Here is a 21055-nt window from a genome sequence, read left to right on the forward strand (position 1 = left end):
TCAAAAAAGGAGTTTTCCAGGTTTTAAACAGGTCTTTGACTACCACTGACTTTAGCAGAACACATGTTTTTCCGCTCATACTGAATCGCTAAATCGCAGAATGAACATTCATTTTGTGTTTCCTAAAAGTCAATAAAATCGACCATTTATGGCACAGATTTGCAGCAGGCTCCAGCACGTTGGTTGGGGTGGGGGACATTTGAATTAACTTGCCTTGATAAAGCAGCATTAATAAAGTCCAGACAGTTTAATAATCAGTCATCTGCGTGCTGACCTACCCGTCCACTCCTCTCCAGCTGTTTCGCTGCCACCACCCTCCTGGAGATGTTCACATGCTGTGACACATGTGGCACACATGAGGCTGCGATGAGAGGCCACGCTGAGCATCTGTTTTCTGTCACAGCAGCCGTTCACCTCTACTTAAGAAATGATTGTCAATGACAATGTGATTTATTATATCTCTCCTTAAAGCTTCATCCACCATCTGGTTAAAAAATGATTACTGATGTGTACAAAACAATAATATACAAATATGAACAATATACATAATACATTCAAAGAGTTAAGTGTCTTAAAAAATGTTATCATTTGACACAATTGCCAGGAGTAGTTAGCTTATAGGATCCTCTGAGAATTTCAGTTTTCCTTTTTCTGTGGATTTTTTACTTTTCTTTTGTAAAACCCGTATTTGCCTAATTCGCTGTTTTGTGACTTGTTTTTAGTGGATAAAAGTGTGTACACAATCAAGGAGGCGACCCGCATAATGTGAGCACTAAACTCTTTCTTGTTCCGGAGGACGGGCGGCGGTGACGTCATCACGCTCCTCGAGCCAGCCGCTCCGGCAGTGACGTCACCACGCTTCGTTTCCAAACAATGCTCAGGAAAAAGCCACGTTGACGATCCAGGCAGAAGCACGGTCCACACTTTCTGACAGATTAGTCCAGGAATCGAGCCCTCGACGCTCCGCTCGTCTTCTGCCCGCGGACCGGTGCTCAGTGAGGACATGTCGTCGCCGCCGAAGGACAAAGTGGAGACCAAAGGAGGACATGCCCCTGCAGGTAAACGCAGCTCCGCGCCTCCGTCTTGTTTTGGCGGACACGCGGCACCAACAGGTAACGATCAGGTGACGACTCGTGATCCTCCAGCAATCGCAGCGGGCGTCTTCTAACAGCGCGCGCCGCCGCGAGCGCTTCTTTATTTCCTGCATCTTTCACGAGCCGATAATCGGCCACGCGTGACTTGAAGGGTTGCGTGACCGTGTTACGGAAGCGCCACGCTGACGTGGACATTGTAGCCGTGGCGTGGATGAGGCTCAAGCAGGACACTTACGTGTACGCGTGTGCGTGCTCGTGTGCTGGGGCCTGAGCAGCTGCGCCGCCTGATAGCACAGAAAGATAACGAGTGGCCCTCGTACCCAGGTCGTGACGACCGACAGGCCCGCACTGCTCTGCCCGTCATAAACCAACATCCACGCTAACTTATCAGAAAGAAGGCCCAAAGGTCGAGGTCATACCCACAGCTGTTCGCAACCCACGGCCTTGCTCAAAGACACATGGCAGGAGGGCTCTTCACCGTTCTCTCCACCGTATCAACTAAAGGTGGAGATAAACATAAATTTAGCTTGTTTTCTAGACAATTCAGGATTCTGCTGTGACACGTCATGTATGTTCAGGTCAAAACACTTTTTGCATGTGTATCCCATGTTAATGTTAGCAATATTTCCTTAATGTCAGTTTCCCCGAGGCCCAGTTGAGGGGTGTCAAAAAGCAACCGGTGACAATGATCCAAGTAGGTATTGATGAACCCAAAATATGCCCAGAGACCCGCCGGAGACTCGCTGGAACAATATGACACGGGAGGGTTCAGTGATAAACCTCACCGCTGTGACAGGGGAAGGTCGAGCCTGCGTCCACCCAGCCAACGCCGCCACAGTTGCGAACACGCGGCCCCCAAAAAAGCTGCTGCTTCTGCGTCTCCGTTTCGGTGGACAGAAGCACAGACCTTCTAATTGCAGCGTGGTTTTTTGAAGAGCACTCAATAAGTGGACAGGCTTTAATTACAAAAGCATTTGGCTGCTGTTCGCTCAAACTAAACTATTTTTATAAGATGACAATAGCGTTACTCATGTCTGACTCAGATAAAGGTAATAATACATTTTAAGTGCATGTGAGCGGCAGTGAAGGACTTAAGACTAGGGTCTTCTTCAAAGTCGGACCTGAATCAATCACGTTTTAATTTCAAATCCTAGGGTCTTTTTTCAAATAGATGCTGTGGCCAAAGCGACGTTTAAGGTTTACCACTCAAACTGATGTGCACGACAGTTGCCACTGGTACTGCACCAGGAGGCGACACTTTGACCGGAGGGCTTCTAGCGGTCAGCATATGGAAGAGTTTTGTGAACAGTTTCCATCTCATGAAGGCTTGCCATCTGTGTTCCAGTGAAGGCAGGAGGCATGAGGATAGTGCAGAAGCACCAGCCCACTGCTGCTCCAGAGCCCCCACAGAAGGATGATGATGAAGAGGAGTATGTTGCCAGCAGGTAGCCTTTCTTTTGAAATACACACACACACACACAAAATACACACTTCCTATGTTTTGGGATTTAACTGGATGTAGATGGTTTTGTTTGATGTATCCACGGGAGCTTGAGAGAGTTCCATTCGGGATTTATGTAGTTTTTACAGAATAAGTGCAGTTTTATTTGCCTGGTTTAGACCACGGGATTAAACACGTGAAGTCCTGCCATGTTCTGGTGGGGAGACGTCGATCACAATGGATCATGGCTGTGCGCCACTTTATAGGTTTTGGGTGGATTGCCGTGCCGGATGCTAGCGCTTTTTAGTGCAGAATAAACGCACCGTTGTGGACACTGTGGGGCTGCCTGGACTCCACAGATGGTTTGAGGAGGGCTAACAAGTGTGGACACCTTAAAACATATGTTGCCTGTATGAAGCACGCTAGGGTAATTTTGCAAAATCCTAATCTAACAACACCCTAAAACTTGCTAACCTTCTTGTGGGAGCATTGTAAATTGACTATAAATTTAGCAGCCATACTGAAATCATGGAAAAATTAGCCTAAATTTGTGTAGAATGAAGCTGACACGAGAGGGACATGGAACGGGGACGCAGGGTCCTTGAATAAATATGATCACTTCAGTTTTTTTGTCATATACGTCAAAAGTCCATTAGTTAATACAAATCCAAAGTTAATACAAATAAATTCTTTCTGCCCTTTAAAAGTAAGAAAAAGTGCAAGTCAGAGACCATTAACAGTAAGTTATGTTGTAAGGTATGTTATGTATCACTGTATGATAAACAGCAGCAATATATAGGCTTCAATAAATGAATAAGTCCATTGTCCACAACATGCACAATCGTTTAGAAGCTACTGTTCTGTCTCCAAGGGGGTAGAACCTGTCCCTGAGCCGTGAGGTCCGAGCGGTGATACTCTAGAGACCTTTCCCTCAGGACAGATAGGAAAGCAGTCTGTGTGATGGGGACTAGTGTCCTCCTTGATACTGGGAGCTTTCATCCTGCAGTTTTCTACTGTAGACCAGCAGAAAATAATAAGAGTTGCAGTGGACATATCGTCGTTCTCCATGCACCTTAAAAAGTCTCTGTTGTGGCCTTTGTCCTTTGTTTTGTCCACATTTGTAGACGGATGGCTGTTCTGACACCATATATACAGTAAGGCTCCCGTTAGCATTCTCTTTATGTTCTGGTTGGCCTGTAAAGTAAAGCACTTCAACAACAACCTTGTGGAGCACCAGCATTTGTGAGAATATTTTGTTCTTAGTTCTTAGCTTGTTCGTAGCTTCTTCCAACTCTTCCTGTCTGGACTCCATTTGTCAGGAAATCATACAACCACCTGCAGATTGTGTTGCAGAGGCCAAGTTCTGCTAGTTTAGATGCTAGCTTTGATACTGTGTTTGTAATAAAAGTGCTGCTAGAATCAGTCAACAGCATTTCTCCTGTGTTTTTACCCCTCTGTAAGCACATTGTTATAGCTTGTTGCATCAAGCTACTCAGCTTCAGCATCACAAGTAACATACACATGCTAACACAAGTGCTACCACACATACCCTGACATTTATCAGCTCAGGAATTTGAATAATACAAGATTATACTGTGGGCTGTTTACTTTTAGAGATCTAATTCCATAAACAACATATTCACTCTGTAATTATAGAACGAACTTGAAAAGCCCTTTAGGACTCACCGTTGCTTTGATAGGCAGCCTTGGCCTCCACCAGTTTCACTATAACTTATTTACTTATTTACACTATGCCTTATTTACTGGCAATGCTAATGATTTGCTTTCTCTTTACTTCTGCTTTTGAGCTTGAGTGTGTGCATGGACTGAGTCAGCCCAGGCATTATATTCACAGTGTGTGCGTGCTCACGCACTCGTGTGAGAGCTGATAAAAGTGATGAAAGTGGACAACTGCTGGTACTACAGAGCAGATTTCATGAAAGCTGCCAGTTGTCTAAAATAGTTTAAATGTATATCATCATAAACACGCAGGAAATTGTTATACTCACCCTCGGAGCCATATTGTGTGTTTTCCATGCAACTTCTTTGCAGTCTGTGTGTTTTGCTCAGAGATGAGTGGAAACATTAGTGAGTGGTGTTTAACTGAAAGGGAAGGAAAGAGGGAAAATAACATGTAAGCGCGGTTTACCTCAGAACGTCGGAAGCCTCAACTCGTTTGGGTCAGGGTGGGACCAGTACACCAGCCTGGTGATGCACTTCCCCATTTCACGCTGCTTCCTCAGGATTCATGACTCAAAAAAAAACAAACGACATCAGTCCATCCAAAAATAGGGGAATTAAACACTTTGACATCCAGGCACAAGCTGAGCACGAACTGAGCATGAAACTTGTACAGATAGTCACTCTGGAGACAACGAGCAGGTGGCTTCTGGCTAAATTCTACACCAGTCGCAGCAAGTGAAGCCATGCAGTCAGGGGAACACCTGCCCGCTCTAATTTTAGCCCAGACTGACAGACCATGGGAACAGAAGCAAAGAAATACGGTTGCGTTATGGAATTAGGGTTGTTGTGAAGGTGTGTGAAATTAGAGGACCCATAGAAAATAAATATGAGGGACAACAAACGGAGGCAGAAACTGCAGCCTGTGGTGCAGCGCGCCAACGATTGTCCGTCTGTGTTGTCTCAGGGAAACTCTAAATCAAGGTGGCGTTTACTAGACTTTTGTTGGCCATCAATAAACTTCCCAGTGAAAGGGGATCACTCGGATCGATCTGTGCGCTTTCTTAATGGAAAGGGCTTGCGTGCAAATGGCTGGGTCAATTTGGGTATTTCTTCTGTGTGTGGGTGTGTGTGTGTGGGTGGGTGTGTTGACATGAACTGACCAGACATGGTGTTGGTGTACAGGAGCCCTCAAGCTAGCCGCTCAGGCTCTGAGCAAATGCCGTAGCGAAATGTGCAGTAAAGCCGACCGCCCGCGGTGGAAAAGTTAAGAGGAGGGAGTGAGGAGGAGGAGATGAGCAACAGTCATCAGTTTCTATGGCAACCGTCCCTTCGCCCACAGAAGTAAACTTCCTGCTGTGCTGAGGAGACGGTCGGGGATGGCGGTGCTGTGTGGCTGTAGACACAAAACAAACACTCCCAAATTATCAGCAAAATTTGACTCCCTTCGCTTCGCATCCTTGCCAGGAGTTTTCGCAGCTCTCTGCTGCCCCCTACAGGCTCCACGTGTGAATCCACGTCTGCTTCTCTCGCAATCACACCGACCCAGAAGCAAAATAGTTATTAGTTTCGTCATGATTCTGGCTGTATAATATTACTGCATATTTACCAGCATACTCTGTTTAAATAAGCAGCTGTAGGTGCAGTTTTTTAACAAGCATGACTAAAACCTGTGTTTTACATGCCTAATTCCAGTGGTGCTCATGGGTCCACATGCATGTTTTCCTTTCATTTTTATACGCTTTCATGTATTAACTAGCTGAATGAACTGTCCTGAAGTATCCGCTTATAATGGGGTGTAAATAATAACATATAAACTGTTTTGTGACGTCGATCAGTGTTACTGATTCTTTTTGAAAAGGTTGGTGTCATTAAAATATTTATCAGCGGAAGTTTGGAATGATGGAAAAGGAGATTTGCGTCTTTATTCCCACATTTGAAGTGTGATGGAGAGCAGGGTTGCTGCTGCAGCCAATGTCTTTGAATGGACTTTTGAAGGTGGTCGCCACAGCTAAACGCCACCGTCAAATTAGACTGCACTCATTTGTCACGTCAAGGTCGATACTTACCCCCGAGGTCCCTCCTCCTCCTCCCTTTTTTTCCTCCCCCATCATCATTCTCTCTCACTTTTACCACCATGCTGCTTCCCTCCATCCTTCCTAGTCTCACACCCACATGGTCCGTTCTCCTCCCTTCAGCTGTCTGTACCCTATGGCCTGTTCTATTTCTCTTTTGCCAGTTTTTCCTTATCAACCTCTACTATTAGCAATTTTTTTCTCCTCCCCAGCTTTACTTTTCCTCATCTCTCCTTCCTTCCTTCTGCTGTGAGGCTCAGTGTTTGACCAGGATGAATGGGAGCTATTTAAGCTGCTGGCAGGTCCAGCAGGGGCCTGTGTGTGTTTGGGGAGGGGAGGGGGTAAACATCAGCTCAGGTCTTTACTTTAATTAGCAAAATGGACCACAGTTTGTAGATCTTACGTCACTGAAGACAAATGTTAACCACGTAATGAGGTTCGTTTTTCCTCTGTGTTTTTAGCCCACCAAAGATCCCCGTGGTCGTGTCTGGAGTGGTTACAAAGGTAAGACACACACAACCACACACTCAGACCTGCACACTTACACGTAAAAACAAGTCACCAACAGTGATGATAAGGTGGTTTATACCTGGAGTGTGAGCTCTACTGGTTCGGTTTGAACCTTTGACCCTTTTCTGCTCACAGAAAAGACAGAAATCCTAATAAATCCTTTATTTCTATCAGCGGCACCCGGCGTGTGGGTGCAGTGCTGAGCACTCACATCAAGAAGGTTGCATGTTCAAATCCTCTGGGGCCTTTTAGGTGAAGTCTACATGTTGTCCTGTTGCCCATGTGGGTTGAAGGCAGCTGGAGTAGATTCCCTCCAGACTTCATGTGCAAAATCCCAACTGTAACAAGCCTTGAACTAAAATACACACACAATACACACAACTTGTGAGTGCACACAGCATGTAATTGCATTAGGTGAAGGCTACTTTTTAAGCAACAATCACACTGTTGCTTGGTGGCTAAGCACAAAATGCAAGCGGAGGGCAGAGTTAGCACTGGTGCCTCGCTAGCCGGCTCCTTGTCTGCACACAGGGAAAAATGTCCACTGGTACCCCGCAGCGGCCATCAGCTCCCGGTCGACCCTTATTTCAGGTCACATCGTGGAGCTCAGCCTGGATTCTTTCATCTGCTCAAAAACGTCTGTACTTCACTGTTGGACCGGGGCGTTGCCTTACTCATAGCCGTTATTGTTTATTTGATAAAATAAAGCAATACACTCTGCCACTGTTGTGGGGGTTTCCAAGGTAATGAGGGGGGGGTTGCGTTGCTGTTGTGCCTCGTCAGCCACTTCAACCCCTGACCAATCAGCGCAGTAGTCAGGATTGACTTGGCACAACTGGAACCCCAAAAATTAGTGAAAACCTCCCTTTTACAACACAGGGATCATTGGTCTCAAGGCTTATGAAGCATGTCCTACAGGAAGAGGGTTTTTTAATATGGTCGTAATAAACTGCTAAATAACAGAGGTAGGAGACACAGTGCCGTCACTCAAGGCTCTTTGCAGCACTGAAATCCAGTTAATTTTCTGGATCCCCACATCTGTAGGATGATGATGATGGAGGGGAACTTTGGGCCTCCACTGAGAAGGTCAATGAGAGGTCAAATCTGTCCACATCCCATGTGTTTGGCTGTGGATTTGCCCTTAAAGGACCAGTGTGTCAAACACACCCACATGCGGGGAAGCTAGCATGCTAACACAAAAGTAAGATTTAGGGTTGGTAAGGAAGGTTGTTCGGTCTTCGTGGATTTAGCACCGAGTATAACTTTATATTAGAATATGAGCGGCCTGTGATTTTACAGGAATGTTTATGTGTGCACATCTGGACACATCAGCAATGCAGCAGCTTAACTGAACACTTCAATCCAGGATGTAAAGCCAAAGACTTCCAATAATCCACTTAAGTTATGCACGAGGCAGCGGTGTGTGTGTTTAATACAGCAACTGCTCTACACACACCACACCCACTCGGATCAATATAGGCCCAACGGAGTGTGTGAGCGCATGGGTGTGTTAGTTTTCAGCAACTTGACCAGATGAGGAGTAAAACTATTAAAATGCATGGATAAGACAGGGTAAACTAGTGTGTAAAAAGGAACAGTATGTTTAAAAGTCATGACTAAATAATTAAGGATTCAAGTCACAATTGAAGTGACTCTTTGATTCCATCTGTGATCTGATCGGTTTTACTGAAGGCGCACGAGGCCAAACTGAAAGATCCTCCTCAGTGTTTTCAGGATTATAAAACAGGGATTTAAAACATGCGGGACATAAAGTCCACATACAGTAAATGGCCATAAGCACAAACTGTTTTGGTTCTAGTATTATTGAATAGCTAGAAGAAAGATGCCCCCACCTACTGCCCTTGTTCAAAAATGAGTTGGCAGGTTTTCACCCATCCACAATCCCAAAGAGATCATCAACGAGGAACTAAGATTGAACAAAATATATGGGGGTGCTTAAGTGTTGGAGCAGGAGTTCCTTCGAATTTACTAGAAATAGTAACGTTTACCAGTAACCCTTTACTATAGCCTACCACTAGGGGGCAGTCAAGGCTGTTTGTGTTCAACCGGATGTTTCATCCGTCCTGGAGGAAGATACTGGCTCATTCTTCATCTTTTCTTTTCTCCTACAATGCCTAACTGGTTTTGTTTTGTTCAGGGTGATAAGGACTTCACCCCTGCAGCTGCTCAGGTGGCTCACCAGAAGCCCCAGCCAGGTGTCCCTAAACACGCCCCCATCCAGCACATCAAACCGCAGATCCACCAGCCCCGCAAGTGAGTCGGGCAGCAGGCTACCACGGCAACGCTTCCTCCACCAGTCGGCCTTCCCTTCCCAATGGAACACAAGATGAAGATGTTTCCTCTCCACGCACGGATCTTTGAAATTCTGAGTCGTTTCTGTTTTCTTTTCAGTCTTGTTCTTAGATCTGCGCTTGCGGGGGGGGGGGCTCTGACCCCAGTAACTTGCTAATCAATACCATGAGTGAAAGCAACCAGCCAATCACAAGCTCAGAGGGAGGAACATGAGCCTTTTCTGTTTTCAGCTGACCAGTTCAACCAGTCACCACACAGACCAAAAAGGACAGGGAAACATGTAACCAGTGTTGATTCATCACAGTTTCTCCCAGTTATCAAACATGTAGTCATGTTCACCTCAGACAAGTCATTGTTCCTTCAACAGTAATGATTGATGGAAAAATTGAATGGAACGTAACCACGGTTTAGTTCTCTGCATCCACATAGTATATCATGGCTAGTTAGTTTGGCCTCCAGGTCTGTTTCGCCTTTATCATTCCAAACTCTTGAACTCTGAGCTAATGTTAGCGCAGGCGCTTTACAGTCTATCCCAGCAGTGCCTATTTGCCGGGATTTTGCGATCCGCTTCATTAGAAGTGGAATCAAAGTGCAGTCCAAAGTGTCCAAGTCCAGGAGAGCCTGTGAAGCAGCTGCGAAGATTTGTTGACGTTAGCACAGAAGTCGGGTGGGAATAGTGAACATTGTCACAACTGAACCGAAGCAGTTTGGAATGCAGCAGAGCTAAAGGTACATTCCCGAGAAGGATGTTTGAATATAGTCTTAATGAATTGTGTGCGATGAACATCCCATATCCCTCCGATAAAATGGAGTTCAGCATTTCCTTAAAATAATAATGCATCGCCCTTTTCCTTAATCACCCAGTTCCTTACACCTGAATGGTTGTTACACTAGTGTTCCAGAATAATTGCAATAAAAAGGTTTCCAACCAGGAAGGAACGATTCCCTCTGTTATTTAATCGGTTTAAAAGTTTTTGGGGTTTTTTTTCAGTTCTTTATTTTCAATTTATAATTGTACACGTTTTCAGCCAATGAGTGGACCAAGGTATAAAGTGTGGTTGTCATAATGAATAAAGAGTATTGATGAGACATCTTGTTTCATTTATGATGCAACAAAAGGTTTTTTTGCTTATTGGCCTTGTGGTACCAGCAGAAACCTCTGATTGGTCCAGCATCTGGTGCTATCAGCCTCTGTTTCTACCAGACATCAAAGGGGTCTTTTGAGACATTGAATCAAGAATATTGATTTGAGACATGAAGCAAAGTAATATTGTAGCACCTGTTCTGATCCAGATATGTTGTTCCAATGTGAACAAAATCAGCATGTAACATTAAAGACTTTTGGGGCAGTACCACTGTGTGTGTGAGAGAGAGAGTGTTTAGAATATCAAAAATATATATTTAAAAATATAAGTCAGTATCGATATGATGCTCAAAATGGTTTTTTTTCCTGTCCACACAGCAGAAAAAAGCAGCCACGGTTCCAGTTGGATATGTCCCCCTCAGCAGCTGGGGCTCTTTATTACATTAGACCAGCATCTGATGGCCATGTGGTCTTGGGAACATTCAAACTGGCTGCAGCCGGCTGGGACTGGTCATTCCTGTTACCATCTGGAATCCTTATGATGATGAACGTCACTCCTCTGTGTGGGAGATGATTGAGCACTTTTGATCAGGACCTTTAGGGACAAGGTGACGTTTTGGCAGCAGCTTCACCAAACAGCTCATGTTGTTCCCTTCACTTCTGTTGAAAATTCTTCCAAACTATTTTAATTTTTGAGTTTTCCAGAAAGTTCGACGTTATCAAAAAGAGGATTTGTTCACTGCCTGCCAACTCTTTTGTGTTTTGTTTTTTTAAATCTGCTGCTGCCCAAGGTTCTTTTTTCATTCACATCTAATGCTGCTGAATTGGGACTCGTTTTCAACTTTTTTTTTTCAACTTTTTCAACTTTTCAGCATTTCAGAAATGAAATGTGTTTAAAAGTTATGTACTCAACAATCGAATGTGTCACAGTGTTATTTCAAAAGGGACTTAAGGACATCAAAATATGACCATAACAATCATATTCTGGAGGATGTAATATTCATTGCCAATTTATTGCAGATTGAAACAATTCACTTTATTCCAATGACTTGCCTCATAGTTGCATATTATTTAGCAGATGTGATTTATAAATGGCAATAAAAGTTCATTTGGAAAATGAGGAAAATAATGGTTCAAATTATTAATTTATGCAAAATATATATATTTTTTAATTAGATTATGTCATCAATGATGATTATATCGATCTAATCATTCTAAAACGCACCGTGTTTTGGTCTGTGCTGTACCAATACCGTCCAGCAGACGGCGCCAACAGTGAGGACGCATGGGCAATTATTGACCAGATCTTTAGATCTTCATAATCTCAGGTCCAATCCACAGACCATAAACCACAATCTGAATGTGACGCAATACATCTAGAGTTTCTGTCGGCCATATTTAGCAGCCCCCCCCCACACACACACACACATACACATAGGTTATCCCTGTCAGCATCTGCCGAATATGAATTTCTTATTAATAAAAATTGCTATTCAGCACTAATGAGATTATAACCAGGTAGACACATTTAAGTATCCCCAAAAACATTCAAACCATCTTGTAAAACTTGCCACAGAATTCTGCTAAATAAACAACTTCCTTATGTTAACATTGAATGTGTTAATCCTGAAACTTCCGGTAATTACAGTTTACCAAGTGGGGAGTTCAGTAAATACTGCTCTCACACACATACATACACACACACACACACACATTGCTATTTAAATGACTTCTCCTGGGCACCAGTTTCTGAGCAACTGCAACTTTTTAAGTCGCTGAAGTGTGTTCGAAGAAATGATTTGGCAGCCTAACCCTGCAGCATGTCGTCTCCATATGAGCTGCACTCTCATGGATGACACTTAAGCGAAATACACCCCCAGGAGTGGGAACCCTTGAAATTAAGCTCTTAAAAATCCCCATACTGTTGCAACACCGCTTTATTCATGTGCACTCTCATCTGTTTTTCATTGTTCTGGTGTTAAAATAGGAACCTGTTGTTCTATAATAGATGTGCTGAGCTGAACAAAACAAACCCTCACCCGCAAGTTTATGTGGAAAAAAACCTGCGTAAAACTCTTCCATTGCATTACTGGCAACAGTAAGTCTTTATTCTGTTCACACTAAAAATAGTCAATCATCACGTGTTATCTTTTTATTGCTATCAGCAGTGTTAAAGTCATTCTGGGATGTAAACACAAACAAACCTTTTTTTAAAAAAAATTAAAAAAATTCAATTTCCAATCTTCCAGCAAATGCTCCCTTTTAACAACTTGCTCTCTTTTATGACTAAAATGAGATGCTTAAAATTCAATGTGTGAAAAAATCCACTTTGAATAGAAAATGAAATGTTGTCAATGAAAAGAATTATAATCTGTATTATAAAAATATACAAGCAAAATACATTCATGGCTCCATCAGTATAAAGCATCTAAAATCATTGCTCCTTTAGGGTCCATAAATGGGAATTTTTGCATTCTCAGTTGCACAGATGTTGTTATTCTCCACGGTTATGAAGACGAAGACATTATTTCTTAGCGTCTTCCATAAATTGCTTCATTTCTTAGACAAGAGTCGCTACACATCCCCGCTCCACCTGTGACACTCTAGATAACGACCGCTGTGTGTGTGTGTGAGGACACAGCCATCCGTCAAAAAGCCATAAATATGACCAATAAGTCAGCATCATATGTTTCAAGTAGAAGATCTGATGTGCGTTGGCTGAGATCATGAAGGAGCAACAAGCAGCTCCAACTTCCATGTTCACCCTGAGATCTTAACCTGTAGAAAACCACTGATGCCCAAACCTGCCAGAATCAATGGTCTCTTTTTGGGCAATGACATCATTTCCTTTTTCCAAGGTGTCGCTTGGTAATGGCCTCCAGCCTCCTCCGCTCTGCTTCCTCAGCTTTCTTCCTTTCTTCTTTCAGCTCCTTGTATCTCCACTTAGGGATCTGCAGCAGATGCCCGCCTCCGTCTTTGGCGCTGCTCTTCCTCCGGATTTTTTCAGGGTGGTAGGTGGGCGTGGGTGCCTTGGACACCCTTACTTTGGGGATGCTGAAGCCTGGGCGGACGCTGCTCCTCCTCAGCACCATGTGCATCGGGAGCAAGCTGGTTCTCCTCAGCTCCAGCACGTTGTTGTAAGCCACCAGACCCAAACTGGAGCTCCGGTTTCGAGGTAACAGGTTCTGAATCTGAAGGCTGGCGCGGCGGTCTCCTGAGTTCTTGGGTACCAGTGTGACCCGGGAGTTCTGGAAGAGTTTGACGTGGCTGTCCACCCTGTCAGGGTTGACCAAGCGAAGCTCTTTGGCGCGCTGTTGGCGGATGATCTCAGGGACTGCATAACACCTTTTACCCACACTTGGAGGGCTGTCAGGGAGCACCTAAACCCCCCGAGAAAGAGGAAAACATTCATAAACATAGTTACTGTACATAAAGATAAAAATGACTTTTCCCCCTTGAATATCTGCATGTGAAGTTGATAATAGGCACAAAACTTTATTGTTGCATGAATAAAACATGTTTTCCTGGAGTAAAGCAGCACAGGTCTGTCTCCACAAATCAAATCTCAGCACAGAGGGAAGCGGTGCAGCGTCCACTACGAGGCCCCTGCCACACCCGTGAGAAGTCTCAGCCTAAACCTTCCTGTTACTGACAAAGAGTCTTAAATAGGGTCAGAGAAGGCCTCACACTATTACGTCTTTCTCATTAGTGCAGAAAGCATTGGAGTCTTTGTTTTTATTAAAAATGTGTTTTATGAGCTGCAAACAATTATTTTAATAGAATGTAGGTCAGGTGTTTAATATGATTAGCTTTGCATTAGCAGCACCACTCAGATTAGATTACATCAGTGTTCTCATAACAATCAGTGCTCACTGCAGTGTTGCTGTACTGGTAATCTGGTAATCTTGCGTGATGATGCATTTATCAGAGAAGGATGCTGCTAATTCCTGTTGTGTGTTGTCTTTATTTGTTCCAAGAACTCCCAGAAGGTTAATTATGCTTTATTAGCAGGATTACTGAGGCTTTATTATGATTCTTTATTTCTTATTGGGTCTAATGGCATGTAAATGTTTCCAAACAGAAACTGATGGCAAATTCAAAGTAACGTAAAAGCACTCAAATGTCAGCGGTGCGGTTTCAGCTCTTTGGAAGATTAAAATATTTGGGCTTCAGACAAAGACGAGGAAATAATCCCTGGCGTCTTCTGGTCATGAAGACAGGAGGACAAAGGGTAGTAATCTGTAATCCCAGTTCAAATGTGCCAAACGCTGTTGGAAGGACAAGAGGCAGACAGATTCTGACTGTAGTGGGGGGGGGGGGGGCTGTGATGAGTAAAGGGGATCCAGAGCGTCAGTACTCACCGTGTGGCACGCCACCGCAATAAAAGGGCTCTTCATGGCCGTCGTGACAGAAACCATGTGGTCGATGACACCTTCATCCTCAGGGTTGGTGACATTTGCTATGTTAAAGACCTGCCGCACGGTGTCTGACAGGCGCTTCAGACAGCCGCGGGGCTCTTGGGCTTTGGCAACTAGGGATGCAAGTGGGGGCCACTCTAGACTGACAGAGCACATTCAGTGATACCGTTAATTCCCATTACAGTGTAAATATCCTGCTGTAGTGTGACAGACATGCAGATGAGCAGCCCTGGGTTTACCTGTAGTCGTCGCGGTACTGCGAGGGACAGGGCCGCTCCATCAGGCGCATCATCAACCAGACCGTTTCATACCGGCCCGTGAATAAGGCCCACTCCCGCGCCGTGAAGTTTCGGCCGCAGTCCCTGGCATTGAGGGCAGCGCCTTATTGGATGCCCCAAAGAAAGAGGTCAGTGAGAGGACATGGAGTGTGGATGCACAAAAAAGGCTAAAACATGAAGAAAATCACAGATATGTCTCTAACTTTAAGACGTGTCCTCACACCAGGCCAGCGCTGGCCAGCCCAGCCCCATCCAAAGTTTGCAACCTGCCAATTAACCTCTAGGTTTCTCTAGGAAATGTACTTGCTGCGCCCATTTTATCAAGTGTGCTTCAGACGTGACTTATGCAGACAGCTAGGTAGCCCACAAGCAATTTCACCTCAGCTAGCGGATGCAGCAGCAGTAGCAGTTAAGTGTGCACTCTAAAGCACTTGTTGGGGTGCTTGGGTGGCAATCGTCCCCTGTCCAAGCACCTTTCCCACCTAAGGTTTGGACTCTTTACATGCTCTCTTTACAAGCCGAAAGGTTCTTTCCTTCCTGGCTGCATAGTTACTTGGTGTTGGTTTCTGCACCTGCCATCATGAGCGAGCGTACGCACTCCAGCCGTCCCTGCATGGCGGCTTTCATCAGGGCGGTGAAGCCGTGGCAGTTCCTTCTCTCGATGTCCAGCCCTGGGTAGTAGTTGAGCAGGTAGTTGGTGATGGTTATGTGTCCTTGAAAGCACAAAGAAAGGCAGCCGCTGTTTACATGCCGGTCTTATGCATCTACAACGTCGGTGTGAACGTGTGTGAGGCAGCCTGTCAACGTCAGATGCTGTGAATGCTGCTGCGTGTCCATTAGCGTGTGCACGCTACCTGCTTGAGCGGCGGTGATGAGTGCTGTGTTTCCCTCGCTGTCCTGCCAGTTCACATCCAGATGAGGGCACTGAGACAGCGCTATGACAACGTCCACAAAACCTTGGTAACACGCAACCAAGAGCCCTATCTGAGATGACAAGAGACAGGAAGGAAGTGTTTGTGAAGGTAAATCAGTGGACATTGGGATTATATTTGCTTTTCAGCTGCTGTTTTTATCAGGAACGTCAGACAAAAACATCTCAAAATATGTTACATTTTAAGTCCAATCTGTCTGTTTTAACATCCGTCCGTCTGTCTACATAACCTATGAGGTCATCAGTTAAACACGTCAAAATTTGGAGCAGAATTGAATTCAGATATTCAGCCATCTTCAGCAGGTTGTTTTGGTCATTTGACTTTTGTGCCCATTAAAGCTAATGAAGGCTGCCGTGTGTGTGTCTCCATCTGGCCACAGGTCCTTTATGTACAGCCTTTACAAGTGCCTGAAACAGAAACACTATTGATTATCCCCTCGCCGCTGCTGCCAGAACTGGCCTAACTGCTGGACGGATCTCAGTAAACGACACAAATGTGCATATTTACTGCCAGAAACCTGCTGCTCTGCAGAATTAAAAATCAAACTTGGAGGAAACCAAGGCTTTATGTAGATATTATTGATATTACTTGAGTTTCCTGGATTTACAGCCTGCAGTCTTTTTATGTCTGTTTATTGGTGTTGCTTATTCGGACTGATATGGATACTCTTTCTCACCCTCAGAACACCCTCCAGGCCAGTCCAAAACTTTTGAGCACAAATACCAAACCAGAAAATAATATTTGCATCCCTGCCTACTGAATTCAAACTATTATACTTTCGTACTTATGTAAAATTTCAATAAAATTACAAGCCAAACACGCTGTTATAAGGTTAGTTAGAGACCCTGGTTTCAACTCATTTTCTCCACTAAAATGCAAACGTCATTTACTAATTTGCTCAGTACAGTCTGAAACCTTTCACTTGTGGTTGTGGGCCCGAATACGGACCAGGTGTCACACCTGACATCCAACTCAGGCTCTGAGGCCAGCAAGAGGAATATCAAGGCTGGTTTGCTCAACAGCACAAGACTATTAAGGGGAACTTTCAGTGATGTGTGTGTGCGTGTGTGTGTACAGTAAGTGCAGTATGTCTGTGTGTGTAGATGTATGTGTGTACATGTGTGTGTTTATGTGTGTGTATGTGTATGTCTACATATGTGTGTGCATGTGTGTGAGTGTGTATCTATGCATACACGTGTATGTGTCTGTGTATGTGCACGTGTGGATACATGTACGTGAGTGTGTGTTTGTGTGTGTGGGTGTTCTTGTATTTGCTAGATATTGAGTGCCAAAACTGAATTAAAGTGAGGACATTTTAGGTCACGACTTCAGAGGACTGTTTGAGGGTTAAACACAACACTTTTTGGTCATCTGATGACCTTAACATTCAGTAGAAAACATGTTCTCAGCTTCCTGGAAGCAGTGCATTCCAGCTTTTTCAACTTTGATGAAACATAATTGGAAATAATAATTAGAAGACCTAGAAAACATGACTGTATTATTAAATATATCCTTTTTGGGGCACATTTTTGCAGCTATAGAGGTGTTTTTTTTAAAGAAATTAGCTTAATTATACCAAGTTTTGCTGCTAAAAAGTCTAAAATGAGTCAAGTTTGAAAACAAAGTCTGAGTTTATTTAACTGGTTTACTTCTTTAGACTCCACACAGACAAACATTTCTTTGTGTTGCCCTCCCTAATCTGTAACCCTGTCACCGACCCAGAAAAGAGGTTCACACCCCAATCAGATAAGCGTCCCAAATTATTCTGAAAGTCTTAAAATTTGCCCCAGAAAAGAGTGTATGTGAGAGACATATACAAACATGCACACACAGAGTAATCTGGGGGATATCCAGAGCTCAGAATAGAAAGGCTTAGCTGTGTCAATCAAAGGGAGAGAGACACAAAGAGTGAGAGAGAGAGAAGGATGAAGGGATTTAAGGACAGCATTACATATTTTTAATAGGTAAATTTTGTTTAAGGTCAATTTTTATAATTTTGGATGAGAAAAAGACATGATTAGAGGCAGGAAGATGCATGTGTGGCTCTTTGGAGGTGGTGCAGCGTCAGCAGCAGCGGTGACACGTATCACCGACCATGTTTCTGTCAATAGTCTCCCCGTCCACTGTCCTCCAGTCCACAGTGAGCGTTCGCATCAGATGCCTGCTTCGATTTTTCCACTCGTCCATACTCGTGCGTGGCGCGGTGATACATCTAGGGAGCCCCAAAGTGAGGTCAACTCTTGTCGTCAAGGATACACCCTTCATAACGCCCAGCCTCTGACCGACCGACCGACTGCTTGGTGGATTCCTCTTTCTGGCCTTGAGAGCTGTGTTTTGAACTTCACACCATCAGCCATTATTGTACAGAAGGAGGATTTTCTAATGAACATATTGTCTTTTTTCCACCGCTAAACTTTACACGTCTCTCCTTGGCTGCAGGGGCCACATCCTGTATATTTATGTCAGCACATGTTTGTCTGTATTGTTGCAGCAATCCCAGGATTCTGCTTAATTGAGTTTTGACATTTGTGCGCTCACAACAAACAGACAGGCGATGTGGTTTCTCTGGGTCTGTTAAGGGCCCCGACACCCCCACACACACACACACATGTCTGGAAGGTTTGGGTCTTTCCTGCTGGGTCGTACCACTTTAACAAGTGGCGCCTCAGGCAACAGGAAATGTTTTCCTGCTAAACATTGAATCATCTTTAATTGCTAGAATTTACTGCTGAAGTCACAGGCTCGCACATGCCCATTTCCCGCTAGTGCAGCAACATCTAAAAATCTTATTAAAAAAAAAAAAAATTCTGGGAAGCAAGACCTAAGAAACGGAAGAACACTTCTTCCCTTCTATAGAAGTTTCACAACAGCTTTGGTTGCCAACAAATGTGAAGCCCTCTGAAAACTTTAAAACTTCAGTTTTATCGTGTTGATGCGAGCTGTGGTTCTCCCAGGAGCAGAGAGACACGCCAGGGCCAAATCACGCACGCACTGCGCTGTCAAACATGGTTTATCATAAATAAACTGTAATTAAAACCATCAGCAGGATTGTTTACTTGTAACTAAGAACTGGCTTCAGCAGCATCACATGTTACGCAGAGTCAGAAACCCGTTATGTTGGTAAGAGCCTGATCGTTTTGCCCAGCACTGCCACACATCTATTGTGGAATTTATGGCTTTAAATGCATTTTGAGGTCATTAGAGCAGCTACTCTCAGACACAATGTAATGCCATCATCTTATTGGTAGATAATGTGTTTACCCTCCTCCAAAACTAATCCGCATCCAGAAATAAAGTGTGTGTGTGCGTGTGTGTGCGTGTGTGTGTGTGTGTGTGTGTGCTGTGTGTGTGTGTGTGTGTGTGTGATCCTCTCTCCCCTACACGTTCCCCTAAACACACACTGAAAGAGAGAAGTGTGTTCTGCAAACCCTGAGGGCCTGGTGTTCTCTGTTTTTATAGATTGGGGGAAGTTGCAAAAGGGAGCCCTGAACCTTGTATGAAGAGTAAAATATTTGGTAAATATCACTTATATAATATATAGGGATTCATTCTCAACCTTTAACATAAAAACATAAAAACAACATGAAAAACAGCAATGCACAGTGTGTGCCATTTAATACCATATTAAACTTTGCACAGAGATTCTTTATTTATTATTTAATGCCCATTTAACGTGGATTTAGATTTATTTGGAGCAGAAAACTAAATAGTGACTCCTAAATGAACTTGAGTCAGATGGAGGAGATGCCTTCAGCAAATCTGGCCGATAGCCGACCATGAGCTGCTCTCTCATGTATATCAGTGTTACATCCATGACATACATAATATATGTAACACTGACATATTGACATCAGTCCTCTTAATGGAGTTTTAAAGATCATGTGAGTGTGCGCTTCAAGGGCAGTATTTGAACCTTGGTGAACATGTGCCACCTACCCGGTTGTTCCGGTCCGTCTCATTGACCTCGTCCAGCTTCACTCCGTGGCGGATCATCAACCGCACGATGGCCGCGTTGTTTGTGCAACACGCCCGGAAGAAAGATAGCGGCTCCGGGCTCTGGGGAGACGGACTGCGCTCCGAGTCCGCGAACACATCATCGGGCGGGTAGAAGGAGTCGTCCGAGAGGATGCTGCGACAGTCGTCCAAGTCCTCGAAGTCAACTTCTTCGAAGCCATTATCGTCTTCCTCGCCCCCGTCGTCGTCCTCGTCGTCCCCGTCGCACAGACCAATGTCGTCTTCCTCGGAGTTGGACTGGGACTCCTCGGCTATGGTCGAGTGAACTTGGGGGATGTTCGGCCCGACTTTGTGCTGGTGCTGGAGCTGTTTGAGCCGCACAGACGAAGCGCCTCCTCCATCCCTGTCGTCCGTGATGAGCACCATCTAACCCCCGAGTCTGTGGCACCGTCCTCGGGGTCGACAGCAGCCGGTGACGCGGGGCGCGGACATGGAACTGACTGTCGCTTAAAAAAGTAGTTCACCTTTAAAAAGTCACTTAAAAGGCCTTTCAGAATAGCTCACACTCGTCTAACGAATTGCGCCCATCTAATTCCCGAATTTTACTCCGTCGTCGTCTTTAAAACAAACAAACAAACAAACAGAATGTTTAAAACACAATAATTAAGTCAAACTGCTGCGGTGATCTGTCCATGTAGAACAGAGACAGCAGCCCGTAGTCTCCTAATCCGATTAATCAGGACTAGGACCATCTCTCCCCCACTCTCCTCCCCCTATCCCCCCTCCCCCCTCTCTCCCTCCCCCTCTGCCCCTCTCTCCTCATTACACGAGCACGTTAATTTTCTCAATTAGCGGTAATTTGAGCAGGTTTTGCTGGTTTTAACCATTTTTCTCTCTTCTGTTTTCACAGCCAACAGAGCACCCCTCATGCAGTTATGTTTTTTGACAGAATATTTAGTTATTGTTTCAAGACCTGAATAACAAACCAAATATTTAGTTTGGATTAGTCAAAAATGCAAAGACTGTCTAATAAACTGATGGGATTGACTGCGGATCTAAAGTCTAATAAATTAAATCAATTTAAGGGAATGAGGCACATGGATTACAAGGCACAAGCCTTTATCTGCTTAATTAATGGAACTAACTGGCCTAATGTTATGTTCCTAAATAAATCATCCACAATCACCATGAGTGATAAAGGGGCCATGACACTTAAAATAATATCTGAAGTGAAAAGCAACACTCGTGTTCTGGTGTTGATGATGAAAATAACTGA

At 44.3% G+C, this 21055-nt stretch overlaps 2 protein-coding genes across 2 annotated transcripts; one reads left to right on the top strand and one right to left on the bottom strand.

The window, feature by feature from the left end:
• The first annotated feature begins 778 nt into the window (after positions 1-778).
• On the top strand, positions 779-10202 carry dap (death-associated protein). The gene is made up of 4 exons (XM_057012792.1): positions 779-1058; positions 2440-2539; positions 6752-6794; positions 8959-10202. The coding sequence occupies exons 1-4, from the start codon at positions 1004-1006 to the stop codon at positions 9076-9078; spliced, it is 318 nt and encodes a 105-aa protein (XP_056868772.1). The 5' UTR covers positions 779-1003; the 3' UTR covers positions 9079-10202.
• A 1914-nt stretch (positions 10203-12116) lies between these two features.
• On the bottom strand, positions 12117-20523 carry ankrd33ba (ankyrin repeat domain 33ba). Its single transcript, XM_057012791.1, has 6 exons — positions 19762-20523; positions 15748-15877; positions 15466-15606; positions 14855-14996; positions 14559-14757; positions 12117-13577 (listed from the first exon to the last, which is right to left on the bottom strand). The coding sequence occupies exons 1-6, from the start codon at positions 20203-20205 to the stop codon at positions 13038-13040; spliced, it is 1596 nt and encodes a 531-aa protein (XP_056868771.1). The 5' UTR covers positions 20206-20523; the 3' UTR covers positions 12117-13037.
• Between the last annotated feature and the right edge of the window lie 532 nt (positions 20524-21055).

This window comes from Takifugu flavidus, chromosome 17 (assembly GCF_003711565.1).
Source record: "Takifugu flavidus isolate HTHZ2018 chromosome 17, ASM371156v2, whole genome shotgun sequence".
Lineage (NCBI taxonomy): Eukaryota > Metazoa > Chordata > Actinopteri > Tetraodontiformes > Tetraodontidae > Takifugu > Takifugu flavidus.